The sequence below is a fragment of the Lontra canadensis genome, unplaced genomic scaffold, assembly GCF_010015895.1.
Source record: "Lontra canadensis isolate GAN:19392208 unplaced genomic scaffold, GSC_riverotter_1.0 scaffold48, whole genome shotgun sequence".
Lineage (NCBI taxonomy): Eukaryota > Metazoa > Chordata > Mammalia > Carnivora > Mustelidae > Lontra > Lontra canadensis.
Window position 1 is genome coordinate 4,593,815 of NW_022631042.1, and position 14,880 is coordinate 4,608,694.

General features: G+C 32.4%; 1 protein-coding gene across 2 annotated transcripts in view; it reads left to right on the forward strand.

The window, feature by feature from the left end:
• Nucleotides 1-14,880, forward strand: part of HGF (hepatocyte growth factor) — a 76,957-nt gene that overhangs the window by 55,759 nt on the left and 6,318 nt on the right. For both annotated transcript variants that reach the window (XM_032873251.1, XM_032873252.1), the window contains 6 exons: nucleotides 2,700-2,738; nucleotides 3,926-4,022; nucleotides 6,646-6,720; nucleotides 7,499-7,645; nucleotides 8,147-8,253; nucleotides 8,339-8,484. In XM_032873251.1, the coding sequence (XP_032729142.1) occupies nucleotides 2,700-2,738; nucleotides 3,926-4,022; nucleotides 6,646-6,720; nucleotides 7,499-7,645; nucleotides 8,147-8,253; nucleotides 8,339-8,484 (611 nt within the window). The remainder of the gene's footprint in view (nucleotides 1-2,699; nucleotides 2,739-3,925; nucleotides 4,023-6,645; nucleotides 6,721-7,498; nucleotides 7,646-8,146; nucleotides 8,254-8,338; nucleotides 8,485-14,880) is intronic.

Here is a 14,880-nt window from a genome sequence, read left to right on the forward strand (position 1 = left end):
GCAATCCGTGCCCTCTCTAATACCCACCACCTGGTTTCCCCAACCTCCCACCCTCCCACCTCTTCAAACCCTTCAGATTGTTTTTCAGAGTCCATAGTCTCTCATTATTCACCTCCCCTTCCAATTTCTAAGACAGTTCTATTGCATGTAGACACAGAAAAATGCTCTTGTAGAATCGAACTGTGATTTGGTTTATAAATCTGACAAAGGACTCTAATAATTTAAATGTTTTCAAAACATACTTTCAACTAACATTTTAAAATTAAAAGTTAGTAATGTGCTATTGGAAGACTTCAGAGTGTCACTAGCATATGATTAAATGTTATTGCAGATAACTCATTTTTATTTCAATATATTCTGAACATTAATTTCAATAAATATTTTTATACTGTCATTTTTCTAAATAATATTTATAGCCAGGATTTATTTACACTTTCCTGCTGGTGAAAGGCTAATAAAATTTATCTTCAGAAGATTTGAGTTCTTATTTATTTAACTGTAGAGGCTGTATAAATCATTTTCACACTATACATTTGTATTATAAAACATAAAAGTTTTTATTTCCTTTAAAAAAATGCTTACAGAGTATTACTTAGCATACATTTTAAACATTATCAGATATGTAAAAATAAAATTATAGAAATGCCTATATATTAATCTATACACATACATACTTTGTAGATCTTGGAAAAATACTCAGTATTAAGTACTTAGAGTGTAGTGGTTAAGAGCTTCAACTTCAACTTCCTGGTTAAGAATTTCAGTTCTCTCACTGTAATTGCCTTGGACAACTTAACTTTCATTTCAGTTTGCATTATTATTCATTTATTAATAATTTTAAATTGAGTGGCTATTGTGTGCAAAGCCCCATATTAGAATATGCTAAATATACAGCAATAGAAACAATATTTTTTTCCTTTGGTTAGTTCTCAGTGTAGAGACATTTATGTAACTGTAATAATTTAACAAATATATATTCACATTAAAATATGTAATGAAAATGGGAACATAGATACCTGCCTGGAGAAATTTGTGATGTCCATAATGTTCTGAATTTGTTTGAAACTTTCAGAATACATTAAAGGAAGTTTTTTTTAGTAAGAACTCATATGTGGTTCTGAGGCCATATAAACACCCACCCACACACACACACACACACACACACACACATATTTACCTACACTTCTACAGGTAAAAGTTTTATTATTGATATGTTTCCCTTCAAATTTGAATTGAATCAATACTGAAGATTTGTATCATATATATATGACATATACATGATAAATATATATATGATATATAAATACTGTGGTGGGGCAAAAAGAAGTAAGAATAGTATTTGATGGTAAAATGGCAAAGTCCTAGAGTGCAGTTTCCCAAAGTTTGGCTTAAAGTGTGCAAAAGAAGAACCTAAAATGTTTTTAAAAACTCATAATCTAGCCACCAACTCAGAATCTCTAGAAATCTGATTTCAAGTGATATTTCAGCTTATTCTAAAGTATAAGAAATATTGGCTTAAAGGAAAAATATGTAAGTATAAAATAACTATAAATTATCAAATTCCCAAATATACAATATCTATATATTTTTTAAATTTAAATACTGTAGTAATTTATAATAATGAAATATTTTGTTGACCTATTAATTTGATGCTTAGAAATAGAAAACTTGATATACAATTAAGGAGAAGTCTAGTCTTCTTCATTACAATACCAGAAGGAATAAATATCTAGTTTTTAATATTAGAATTTTAAGTAATTGATTTGAATGGAAAAACCAATATCCTTGATGTTTTAATGACCATAGTTGGCCTCAATCCTAATTTGTAGTATGAGCTGAAACACTGACCTCTGCTGACTCTAAGACAGAACCCTCCCCCAGGCTACGCTAAGGGGAAAGGGAAATGATGAAATTTATATGTTTTCCTTTACACATATTCATTTAAAATATCTAGATCTGGAAGATGAACATAAGTAAAAGCTCTTTAGCATGTATTAATTCTCATGAGATTCCCCATAAATAACAATCAAATTTGCATGTATTACAAATGAATCCATATGCCATTATTGTTTTGTTGCCGGTTTATTTGAGCTCAGGGCATTTCCAGGGATTAACAACCAGCTGGGTCTAAACAGTGCCTGACTAAACTCTATGCCATCAATTCTGAGCAGACAGACATTAAACTACAGGAAATGTCCTATGCCTCATTCATTATTGCATAAGTATTTTCTAATCCTAGCATCTTCCAAGCTTTTCTCTTTGCAGCCATTAAACCCCAGTAGGGAGGTTATGAAAAAGTAGTAAGTTATGAGGTTTTAGTTCTCCTTTTTCATACATTGTTATTACAGTATGGAAAAAACAATCTTTTAAATATTCTAATGAAACATAATTATATTTTGTTATCCCTCTTTTTCCATTAGTGACATTGATTTCTACCTTCTAGAATTCTTGAAGAGTTTTCTGAAACATGATGTTTCAATTATCTTCAACCATATTAAAAAATAAAAGTAATTTTCAGAAAAAATAAAAAGTGCCCAAATTACAGTAAATCTGTACAAATGGCCCAAGCAAACATCTGTATTTCAATATATAGTTTTGGTTCTATATAACAGAAATATGTATGTTTGTGTATTTACATGTATGTATATGTATGTCTCTATATAACAGAAACATATATGTGTATAAATTTATTTTTACAGGTGAAGGTGATACCACACCAACAATAGTCAATTTAGACCGTAAGTAATCTTTTAAAATTATAGTTTATTTGACTCTCTATGTGTCAGAAATGATGTCATAATTTTCTTCATGGAAAAATTTCACTATATTAACTTCTATCCTAAAAATAAGTTAATCTATTTGTTTTTATTATTTTTTCTGTAAAAGAGGTTACAAAGGCAACTACATACTGAATATCAAAATTCAATTCTCAGAAAATATAGGATGTTATATTTAACTTTGAAAAGAGCATTTCTCTTGTTTGTCATTTTGGACAAAATGTATGTAATGGATTTTCACCATCCTTTAAATTAAATCAGGATGCTAAAGTTAGAAAGAATAAAATCAGAAGGTCGGAAAATTATGCAGGGTTTCTATCCTACTTTATCTTTAAGGCTCTTTAAATGGTCCACTAGGTAAAAGATGATACAAACTGAGAGGTTCAGTGAATCCTCAATTTAAGAAAATCTTTGGAGCTGCTTGTTTTTGATTTTCACATACTTCTTGAGCTGAAGGAAGATACTCAATTGTTTTGACTTAAGAGACCACCTTCTGTGTCCCAGGCTGAAGAAACAAATGGAAATTTTAGACCATGCACAGGAGTAGAAAGGATAAGGGAAGGAATATGGAGGAGGGTCAGGAAAAATTGACTCCAAAGAATTTGGTATTGTGTCATTTTGATATAATGATTTGGACATAACAATTATGTCATCTGGATATAATTTCAGTAAATACAATGTTGGTAAGCTGTTTCAAAATGGCTCTACATTCTTAACATAAAAATTCAGGAGTAATAAAAAAATAAATAATTTTTTTATTGAGACTATTGATTTCCACTGACATTTAGAAATAACTGTTGTAAAGACAATTGTTTCATTTTATATTGAGATTTGTGAAAGAAATACAATTAGTGTTAGTCTTGAAGAGCCTATACTTAGTGCTTGGTGAGCAAAATCATTGTCACTGTGGAAATACCTAGAGTTAGTTCATTTTTCTATGTTGCTTGTCTCCTTAGATAAGCATAGCAAACATTTGAGGCCTGCTTTGACACTCCAGTCTTAATACATACCTTCTTTCTCCCCAAATGTACTGACAAAATTACAGTAGTTACATTTCTTTAATTACCATTGCTTTTAAGAAACTGAGAGGCATTGATTATTTCAAAATGTTTTATTAGAATGTTATTTATCTTTGGTCCTTTTTTTAGATCCTGTAATATCTTGTGCCAAAACAAAGCAATTACGAGTTGTAAATGGAATTCCAACGCGAACTAATGTAGGATGGATGGTTAGTTTGAAATACAGGTAATTATTAATAGACACAAATCGTATGTGTTTGGATTATTTGCAAAAGTCATATTTCCAACAAGATGGTTGTAAGCACCCATTTGAGTGGGACACAAGAAGAGACTGACCATATTCTGCTTGCTGAACATCCCTGGATTTTACAATATGTGCCTTCAGAGATAGTGCCTTTTTAAATGTTCATGAGGTCCCATATGTGATGACACTGTCTCTGATTACAAGTGATGCTTCAGAGTGTTTGAGAAAACACAACTACACAGAGAAACTACTTATACCTTAATATCACTGTAATAATTGTAATACACATGTAATTATTTCTCCTAATCTAGGATATTATGACTTGACTTTCTAACACACTCATGCATAAGCGTACCAGAAATTTTACATTTGCTTTTAATTTCTATTTTTTCGTTGTAATTCAAATGAAAATAACAATAATTTTAAGTTCTAGAATATTTTATCATTTTTTTAAAAATGGCATGCTATACTGATAGTATGGTATATCAAACTATATTGATAGTTGACTAGCCCTGCTATTATACTGTTCAGTATGGATAAAAAAAATTCTCGTTGTCTATGTCTCAATGCTCTTGAGAATCAAAGATATGTTCTCAGTAATATCACTTTGCACAATATATTCCTATACAAAAATTAAGATTAGTAATTACATTTGAAGAATTAAATATTGAAAATAGGAGTTAAGTTAAAATCTGATCTTACAAATTCCTATATACTACATATATTACGCCATATAGTAATCAGAATGTTAAAGTATCTTTGTTTCTGTCTCTACTGAAAACTCATCATACAACTTAACCTCTAATACACCTGAATTCAAACCACATTATCCCTTGTTTTAAAGATACCCCATGTTTTTCCCTCCAAACCTTTAAGCTGTTGTTCCCACTAAATGTTGTAGCTTTCTTTCTCCATATTTTGTGCCTGCAAAAGCCTTCTCATTCTTCAAATACTAATTCAAATATCTCCTCTATTTGGTGACGCTTTTTGTTCTTTTACCTCTAACTTCCTAGAGTAGAGAAAGAAAGTACATCTTTTGCTACAATTAAACTCCATAGTGACCTTTAGAATAAAGACAACTTGAAACTTTGGATTTTATGAATAAGCCAATTCTTAAGAAGCACGGAGTTTATATCCTTTTATATAAACATACATAAGACTTTAGACACCAGGTAGAAGATGGTCTAAACTTCTTTTAATATATCCTTCTTGCAAGGAGAAACCCATCAAATTTTACAAATATTTATGTTGATAATTATAGTGTAGCTGTCCTAGGTGTGTAGTACTGAAACAGAATTGTAAAACTCACCAGAATATTACAGCCAATTATGAAATATAAAGGTTTAATGAAAGCTGCCAACTTTGGGGGAAGAGTGTTTCATTTTATTTGTGAAAGAAAACGTTCCAGGAATCCATATATCTGAATGAATAAGTGATTCTTTGCAAATCTCAAGACTCTAGGGGGAAAAAAAAAAAAAGCATATACTTCTAAATTTTTTATTACCCATGGGAGAATGTATAAGAATACTCCTTTGGAAGTCTCCATCCTTTGAGGAACAGGTGAAACTCTTTTACATCAGATTAGAGTAGTATAAACTTTTAGATAACTATATTTTTCTTTTAAATCCAAGTCCTCAGTAAAAACAGCTGGTTAGTTATTCTTCCAAAACACTTACTGAGAGGAACAGAAATTAAAACTCGATATATAATCTCATCCTCCTCTGTGGTACAGGCCGTAAATAATTGCGGTCTTAGTCTGGGAAACTTCTATTACCCTCTGAAGCACTGAACATCTGTACTCTTTGGAAATGTAAAATTGTGAAAAGTTGTGCTTTTTCCATTTCTCTGCCAAAAAATAATACATCTACAGATTTAGGATATGATCAAACAAATGTACTAGTATTTTTTATTCTCTACAAATATTTTATAATTTCCTAGATGATACGTTTACAAAATTGTTTTAATTTTATAAGCGAAATTTTATATTGCTTCTTTTAAGCTGAACAAACTTACTCAAACTCAGCGATGTTCTGTTAATGTATCAAAAATAAATAATGGCAATTAAGAAGGGAATAGTGTATAAATATGTATTGCTACCATCAGGTAGTTTTCATAGTTTATGTAAAAACTCAGATTCGCATTTTTATAATCAGACACGATGGGCTCGCTTCGGCAGCACATATACTAAAATTGGAATGAATTTAAAACCATGTTGTTTTTGTTGTTCTTTTGTGATTTTTTTTTTTTGTTTATTCTAACTATTCTATTTTTGTAGTACATACTTGCTCTCCCAAGGATAGAGACACACACATGTGAACGTGCGTGTTGGAAATGGATGTTGGTGTGTAGTGACAGGGCTCCTTATACAAAAATAAAGTTGATTTCCTAAAATCGTAATCACATTATAAAAAAATGCTAATGCTACAATCATCAAATATCATCCTTTCAGTCAAAGGATTACTCACTTTATTCTAGTTGAGTTAATTTCTACATTTTTCTCCCAAATGCACTTATTTTTTAACAAACAGAGCCATAGGTTTTGCATTAATTGGCAGGCACCCTTTCCACACAGATGTTACTTGTTTCTCTTTTCTGTTTCTCATAGAAATAAACATATCTGTGGAGGATCATTGATAAAGGAAAGTTGGATTCTTACCGCAAGACAATGTTTCCCTTCTCGGTAAGTGTTTCTGAAACCAATATTTGTTTTGAGCACTTAAAAATATGTAGGGCTTCCATTTAGCTTTCAGGCTTAGAATGTGTATTCATTTAACAGATTCAGCAACAAGGGATGAATAAATTAATTTCTTTCTTTAGATTTAGTTTACAAAGCCTACTTTGATGTAATGGATATTTACGACTGGATACTCCTGCTCCGTTCTTTCCACAATTGGCATTACTCTCATTTGGGGGGGAAATTTTGCTACAATTATGTAAATAACTTTTCCTCAACTTCTTCCTTGCATGCTGTATGTGTAGGTAGACATCCTGGGAATAATTTTTAATGAGAATTAGCCTAAGGAAAGTTAGGGAGGCAGCATTTGTAAGCTTACTTCCTGATTCTCATCAAGGTCACTGATTTTGTTAGTATAAATTTTTAATCCTAATTGACAAATCAAACATATACAAAGTTAAGAAGGAAAATCTGCAGAAAATTATAATTCATGTAATGTGCTTTACCTGAAAATTTTTCGAATATGATTTACTCTTAAGCCTAATCAAAAGGTTTTCTTTTTTCTTAAATAGCTGTTTCAAAATTGAGCGGTTTAAAGGCTCTTTTTGCTTCTGTGTGCTTGTAGCATTCAGAATCTCCATAACAAATGTGTTGCTCTTTATTATGCTTTGATTCAAATTTTAAATTTAGGTTATTTATCTGCCCTTATAAACTGAAATAATAATATGTGTGAACAATATCACCCAGTTTAAGATTATATTTTACATTTTAATTTTTTACTTAGAAACAAAGACTTGAAAGATTATGAAGCTTGGCTTGGGATTCATGATGTCCACGGAAAAGGAGATGAGAAACGCAAACAGGTTCTAAATGTTTCCCAGCTGGTATACGGGCCTGAAGGATCAGATCTCGTATTACTGAAGCTTGCTAGGTTAGCTGCTTGAGACTGTTTTGCATTTTTAAGCTACAGTGGAATTCGTGAAGCTTTTTCTTCAGCTATGTGGCTATTCTCTCTTTTATGTAAACATATTATAAAAGCTTGTCATATGTCCTGTGTGTGTGTGTGTACAGAGAAAAAGAGAGTCATCTTCAAAATTTTCAAAAATTAATAAATGGTTTGACCAAGTCTGATCAGCCTGCTCTAAAATCAAAACTTAGTGAATAATCATTTGATAACTTTAATAGTTAAAATAATGAATAAAAAATGCAGTTACCATTTAGCAAGTAATATTAGCAAGTGAGTAACGCATTTCTCTGCTACCTACTCCTACCTCTACTACATACATTGTATATTACACAGTCTCTTTTTCTTAAGAAATAAGACTGTTTATTCTCTCTTAATCTCATATTAAAAATTAACACCAAATTGTAATTTGTTAATTTTGTGTTGAATTCAATCAAAGATATTTACCATTGTATTTTCTATTTTCAGACCTGCTGTCCTGGATGATTTTGTTAGTACAATCGATTTACCTAATTATGGATGCACCATTCCTGAAAAAACCACTTGCAGTGTTTATGGCTGGGGGTATACTGGATGTAAGCTATTTTTAAAATGATAAGGCAATATCATACTTATTTTCTTTAAAACAATTCTAACTGTACGTTTTTTATCTCATTTTAGCCATCCGCTTTGATGGTCTGTTACGAGTAGCACATCTCTATATTATGGGAAATGAGAAATGCAGCCAATACCATCAAGGGAAGGTGACTCTGAATGAGTCTGAAATATGTGCTGGAGCTGAAAACATTGCCTCGGGACCATGTGAGGTAAAAAGAGCATTTTTTAAAAATTAAGAAGTATATAATAAATATCATAGCTTCTTATGTTTCTTTTGTGTGTGTGTTCGGTCCACTTTTCTCAAATAAAAATCATTCTCTACTAATAAAGAGAATTTGGGAAAGATAAGTCGCTTCGTTATCCTTGTACACTTATTTTAAATAAACAGTAAGAAAATCCATATTTCATTATCGGCAAGCTGTAATGATATTGGTCTCTCAGAAAGGCAATAAACTAATACAACCAGAACTCCAGGGGAAAGCTGTTCAAATTAAAAGTATCCAATATGAAAAAAAAAAGTATCCAATATGCAGTTTGATACAAGAGCTTACATTTTTCTAATGTTTTCTAAAGTTATCAGATCTTCCCAAATTCTGCCTAAATGAACTCTGTGTCTGGTTTTAAACTTTTAAATGTGTTTTTAGTTAAGCCAGTGTGTGTGCGCTTATGCGTGTGTGTGGTTTAAACGAATTCTATTTTAAAAAACCAAAAGGTCGAAGTTGGTGACTTTAAGAGCTTGAACATTTTCATTTGTTAGGCAATTGTTTTTTTCAGCTAGGTAGTATTCCAAATTTTATTTTACATAGACAAGCTGTTAAACCATTATTTTACATTTTTTTAATATTTTAAATTGTATCTATTTTATTTTATGCACATTTTGTGCTTTTAAAATTATTTCTGACGTTGAGAACTTTTTTTTTACATTTTTATTCAAAATTTTAATTCCATTATGGTTAACATTAAGTGTTATATCAGTTTATGCTATACAATATAGTGATTCAAAAATTCAACACATTACTCAAGGCTCATCATGTAATCTTAACCCCTTCACCTATTTCACCTCCCTCTACTCTGGTAACAATCAGTATGCTGTCTATTGTTAAGATTCTGGGTGTTTTTGTTTTTGTTTTGTTTTGTTTTGTTTTTTGGTTTGTCTTTTTTTCTTTGTTGTGTTTCCTAAATTGTACATATGAGTGAAATTATATGGTATTTGTCTTTCCCTGACTCACTTATTTCACTTAGCATTATACTCTCTAGATTCATCCTTGTTGCTGCAAAGCAAGATTTCGTTCTTTTTTATGGCTGAGTAATATTCCTGTGTGTGTGTGTATGTGTGTGTGTGTGTGTGTGTATCAGATCTTCATTACCCATTTGTCTATTGATGGACACTTGAGCTGCTTCCATAATTTGGCTATTATAAGTAATGCTACAATAAACAGGGGTGCATATACCTGTTTGAATTACTGTTTTCATATTTCTAGGGTGAATACCTAGTAGTGGAATTACTGGATCATACAGTAGTTCTATTTTTAATTTTTTGAGGAACCTCCATACTGTCTTTCACAGTAGTTATACCAGTTGGCATTGCAACCAATAGGGCAAGAGGGTTCCTTGTTTTTCCACATCCTGGCCAATACTTGCTGTTTCCAGTGTTTTTAATTTTAGTCATTCTAACAGGTATGAGATAATATCTTGTGGTTTTGATTTGCATTTCCCTGATGTTAAGTGATGTTGAGCATCTTTTCATGTGTCTGTTGGCCATCTGTGTATTTTTGAAGAAATGTTTTTTCTTATCTTCTGACCATTTTTCAATTGGATCATTTTTTTTTTGGGTGTTGATTTATATAAGCTTTATATATTTTGGATGTTAACCCTTCATCAGATATATCATTTGCAAATATCCTCTCCCATTCATTAGGTAGCCTTTTAGTTTGTTGACTGTTTCTTTCACTGTGCAAAGGCTTTTTATTTTGATGTTTGATGTAGTCCCAGTAATTTATTTTTTGCCTTTGTTTCCCTTACCTCAAGAGACATAGCTAGAAAAAATGACTTATGGCTTATTTCAGAGAAATTACTGCCTGTGCTCTCTTCTATGATTTTAGTGTTTTCAAGTCTCACATTTATGTCCTTAATCCATTTTGAATTTATTTTTGTGTATGGTGTAAAAAGTGGTCCAGTTTCATTCTTTTGCCTGTAGTCAGTTTTCCAAACACCATTTGTTGAAGAGACTGTCGTTTTCCCATTACATCTTCTTTCCTCCTTTGCCGAAGATTAATTGACTATATAATTGTGGGTTTATTTCTGAATTTTCTATTTCATTCCATTGATCTATGTATCTGTTGTTTGCCAGTACCATACAGTTTTGATTATGACAGCTTTGTAGTATATCTTAAAATCTAGGATTGTGATACCTCCAGTTTCATTCTTCTTTTTCAATTGTTTTGCCCATTCAGGGTATTTTGTGGTTCCATACAAATTCAGTTGGTTGTTTTTTCTAGTTCTGTGAAAAATGGTGTTGGTATTTTGATAGGGATTGCATTAAATCTGTAGATTGCTCTGTGTAGCATGGACATTTTAACAATATTTGTTCTCTCAGTCCATGAACATGGACTGTCATTCCCTTTCTTTGTGTTATCTTCAATTTCTTTCATCATTGTTTTACAGTTTTCAGAAAACAGGTCTTTCACTACCTTGGTTAAGTTTATTTCTAGGTATTTCATTATCTTTGGTGCAATTGTAAATGGGATTGTTTTCTTAATTTCTCTTTCTGCTACTTCATTATTTGTATATGGAAATGCATTAGATTTCTTTTTTTAAATTTAATTTTATTTTTTCAGTGTTCCAAGATTCATTGTTTATGACCACACCCAGTACTCCATGCAATATGTGCCCTCCATAATACCCACCAATGGCTCACCTAACCCCCTATGCCCCTCTCCTCTGAAACCCTCAGTTTGTTTCTCAGAGTCCACAGTCTCTTATGGTTCCTCTCCCACTCTGATTTCCCCCACTTCACTTTTCCTTTCCTTGTCCTAATAACCTCCATGTTATTCCTTATGTTCCACAAGTAATTGAAACCATATGATAATTGACTTTCACTGCTTGACTTATTTCACTCAACATAATCTTCTCCAGTCCCATTCATGTTGATACAAAAGTTGAGTATTCATCCTTTCTGATAGCTGTGTTATATTCCATTGTATATGTAGACCATATCTTCTTTATCCAGTCGTCTGTTGAAGGGCATCTTGGTTCTTTCCACAGTTTGGTGACTGTGGCCATTGCTGCTATGAACATGGGGGTACAGATGGCCCTTCTTTTCACTACATCTGTATCGTTGGAGTAAATACCCAGTAATGCAATTGCAGGGTCATAGGGTAGCTCTATTTTTAATTTCTTAAGGAATCTCCACACTGTTTTCCAAAGTGGCTGCACCAGCTTGTATTCCCACAAACAGTGTAAGAGGGTTCCCCTTCCTCCACATCCTCTCCAACAGTTGTTGCTTCCTGTCTTGTTAATCTTTGCCATTCTAGCTGGTGTAAGGTGGTATCTCAATGTGGTTTTGATTTAAATTTCCCTGATGGCTAATGATGGTGAACATATTTCTGCTAGCCATTTGTATGTCTTCTTTGGAGAAGTGTCTGTTCATGTCTTCTGCCCATTTTTTGACATGATTATCTATTCTGTGTGTGTTGAGTTTGAGGAGTTCTTTATAGATCTTGGATATCAGCCCTTTTTCTGTAGTGTCATTTGCGAACATCTTCTCTCATTCTTTGGGTTGCCTCTGTTTTGCTGACTGTTTCCTTTTCTGTGCAGAAGCTTTTTATCTTGATGAAGTCCCAAAATGACAAAAGATAGCACTCTTTCCTGATTAAAATGCTTCAAAGTATAGGGATAGAGGGAAGATTCCTCAGCTTCATAAAATCCATCTATGAAAAACCTCACAGTGAATATCATTCTCAATGGGGAAAAGCTGACAGTCTTCCCTTTGAGATCAGGAACATGATAAGGATCCCTATTCTCATCACTGTTGTTCAACATAATACTAGAAGTCCTAGCAACAGCAATCAGACAACAAAAAGAAATAAAAGGTATTCAATTTGGCAAAGAAGAAGTCAAACTCTCTCTTTGCTGATGACATGGTACTTTATACGGAAAACCCAAAAGAATCCACTCCCAAACTACTAGAACTCATACAGCAATTCAGTAATGTGGCAGGATACAAAATCAATGCATAGAAATCAGTTGCTTTCTTATACACTAACAATGAAAATATAGAAAGGGAAATTAGAGAATGGATTCCATTTACGATAGCACCAAGAACCATAAGATACCTGGGAATAAACCTAACCAAAGAGGTAAAGGAGGAGCTACAAAACACTCATGAAAGAAATCAAAGAAGATTGGATTGGAAGAATAAACATTGTTAAAACGTCTATACTGCCCAGAGCAATCTATACTTTCAATGCCATCCCGATGAAAATGCCACTGGAATTTTTCAAAGTGCTGGAACAAACAATTCTAAAATTTGTATGGAACCAGAAGAGACCCCAAATTGCTAAGAAAATGTTGAAAAAGAAAAATAAAGCTGGGGGCATCATGTTGCCTGATTTCAAGCTTTACTACAAAGCTGTGATCACCAAGACGTCATGGTACTGGCAAAAAAACAGACACATAGACTAATGGAACAGGGTAGAGACACCAGATAGGGACCCTCAACTCTATGGTCAAATAATCTTTGACAAAGCAGGAAAAAAATATCCAGCAGAAAAAAGACAGTCTCTCCAATAAATGGTGGTGGGAAAATTGGACAGCTATGTATAGAAGAATGAAACTCATCCATTCTCTTATACCATACACAAAGATAGACTCACAATGGATGAAAGACATCAACATGAGACAGGAATCCACCAAAATCCTAGAGGAGAACATAGGCAGTAACCTCTTTGGCATTAGATCTCTATACGTTGATTTTGTATCCTGTGACCTCACTAAATTCATTTATCAGATCTAGTAGTTTCTTAGTGGAGTTTTTAGGGTTTTCTATGTAGAATATCACATCATCTGCAAAGAGTGAAAATTTGACTGCTTCCTTGCTTGTTTGGATGCCTTTCTTTTCTTTCTTGTGTCTGATTGCTGTGGCTAGGACTTCCAGTACTATGTTAAGTAACAGTGGTGAGAGGGGACATCCCTGTCTTGTTCCCAACAATATAGGAAAAACTTCAGTTTTTCCCCAGTGAGGATGATATTAGCTATGGATTTTTCATGGATAGCCTTTATGATGTTGAGGCAGGTTCCCACCAGATCCATTTTGTGGAAGGTTTTTTTAAAAATCATGAATAGATGTTGTACTTTGTCAAATGCTTTTTCTGTATCTATTGAAATAATCATGGTTTTTATCCACTCTTATTCATATGATGTATTATGTTGATTGATTTGCAAATATTGAATCACTCTTATATCCCAGGAATAAATCTGTCATGGTGAATGATTTTTAAATGTATTGTTGGGTTTGGTTTGTTAATGCTTTGATGAGGATTTCTGCATCTATGTTCATCAGAGATATTGGCTGGTACTCTTTTTCTGTAGCATCTTTATCTGGTTTTGATATCAAGGTAATGCTGACTTCATAGAACGAATTTGAAAGCTTTTCTTCCTCTTCTATTTGTTGGAATTGTTTGAGAATAAATATTAATTCTTTTTTAAATGTTTGGTGGAATTCACCCGAGAAGCCTCTGGTTCCAGACTTTTGTTTGTTGAGAGTTTTTTTTTATTACTGATTTAATTTCATTGGTGGTAATTGGTCTGTTTTCAAATTTTCTAGTTTCTCCTGATTCAGTTTTGGAAATTTATATGTTTCTAGGAATTTATCCATTTCTTCTAGGTTGTCCAATTTGTTGGCATATAATTTTTTGTAATATTCTCTTACAATTGTATTTCTGTATTGTCAGATGTTATATCTCCTCTTCATTTCTGATTTTATTTGAGTCTTCCTTCTGTCTTTGTCTCTCTTTCTCTATGATGAGTGTGGCTAAAGATTATTGATTTTGTTAGTCTTTCCAAAGAGACAGCTTCTAGTTTCATTGATCTGCTCTATTGTGTGTTTAGTTTCTATTTTTTTTTCTCCCCTAATCTTTATAATTCCTTGGGTCTGGGTTTTGTTTACTCTTTGTATAGCTCCTTTAGGTATAAGGTTAGGTTGTTTACTTGAGATTTTTCTTGCTTCATGAGGTAGGCCTGGATTGCTATAAATTTCCCTTTTGTAACAGCTTCTGCTGCATCCCAAAGATTTTTGACCACTGTGTTTTCATATTCATTTGTCTCCATGTTTATTTTTTTTAATTTCATCTTTGATTTTTTGGTTGTTTAGCAGCATGTTATTTAACCTAAATATATTGTTGGTCTTCCCAGATTTTTTCTTGTGGTTGATTTCTAGTTTTATAGTGTTGTAGTTGGAAAAGATGCATGATACAACCTCAATCTTTCTGAATTTGTTGAGACTTGACTTGTGGCCTTATATGTGATCTATTCTGGAGAATGTCACATGTGCAATTGACTTCTACTGTTTTAGAATGAAATTTTCTGAATATATCTGTAAAATCCAT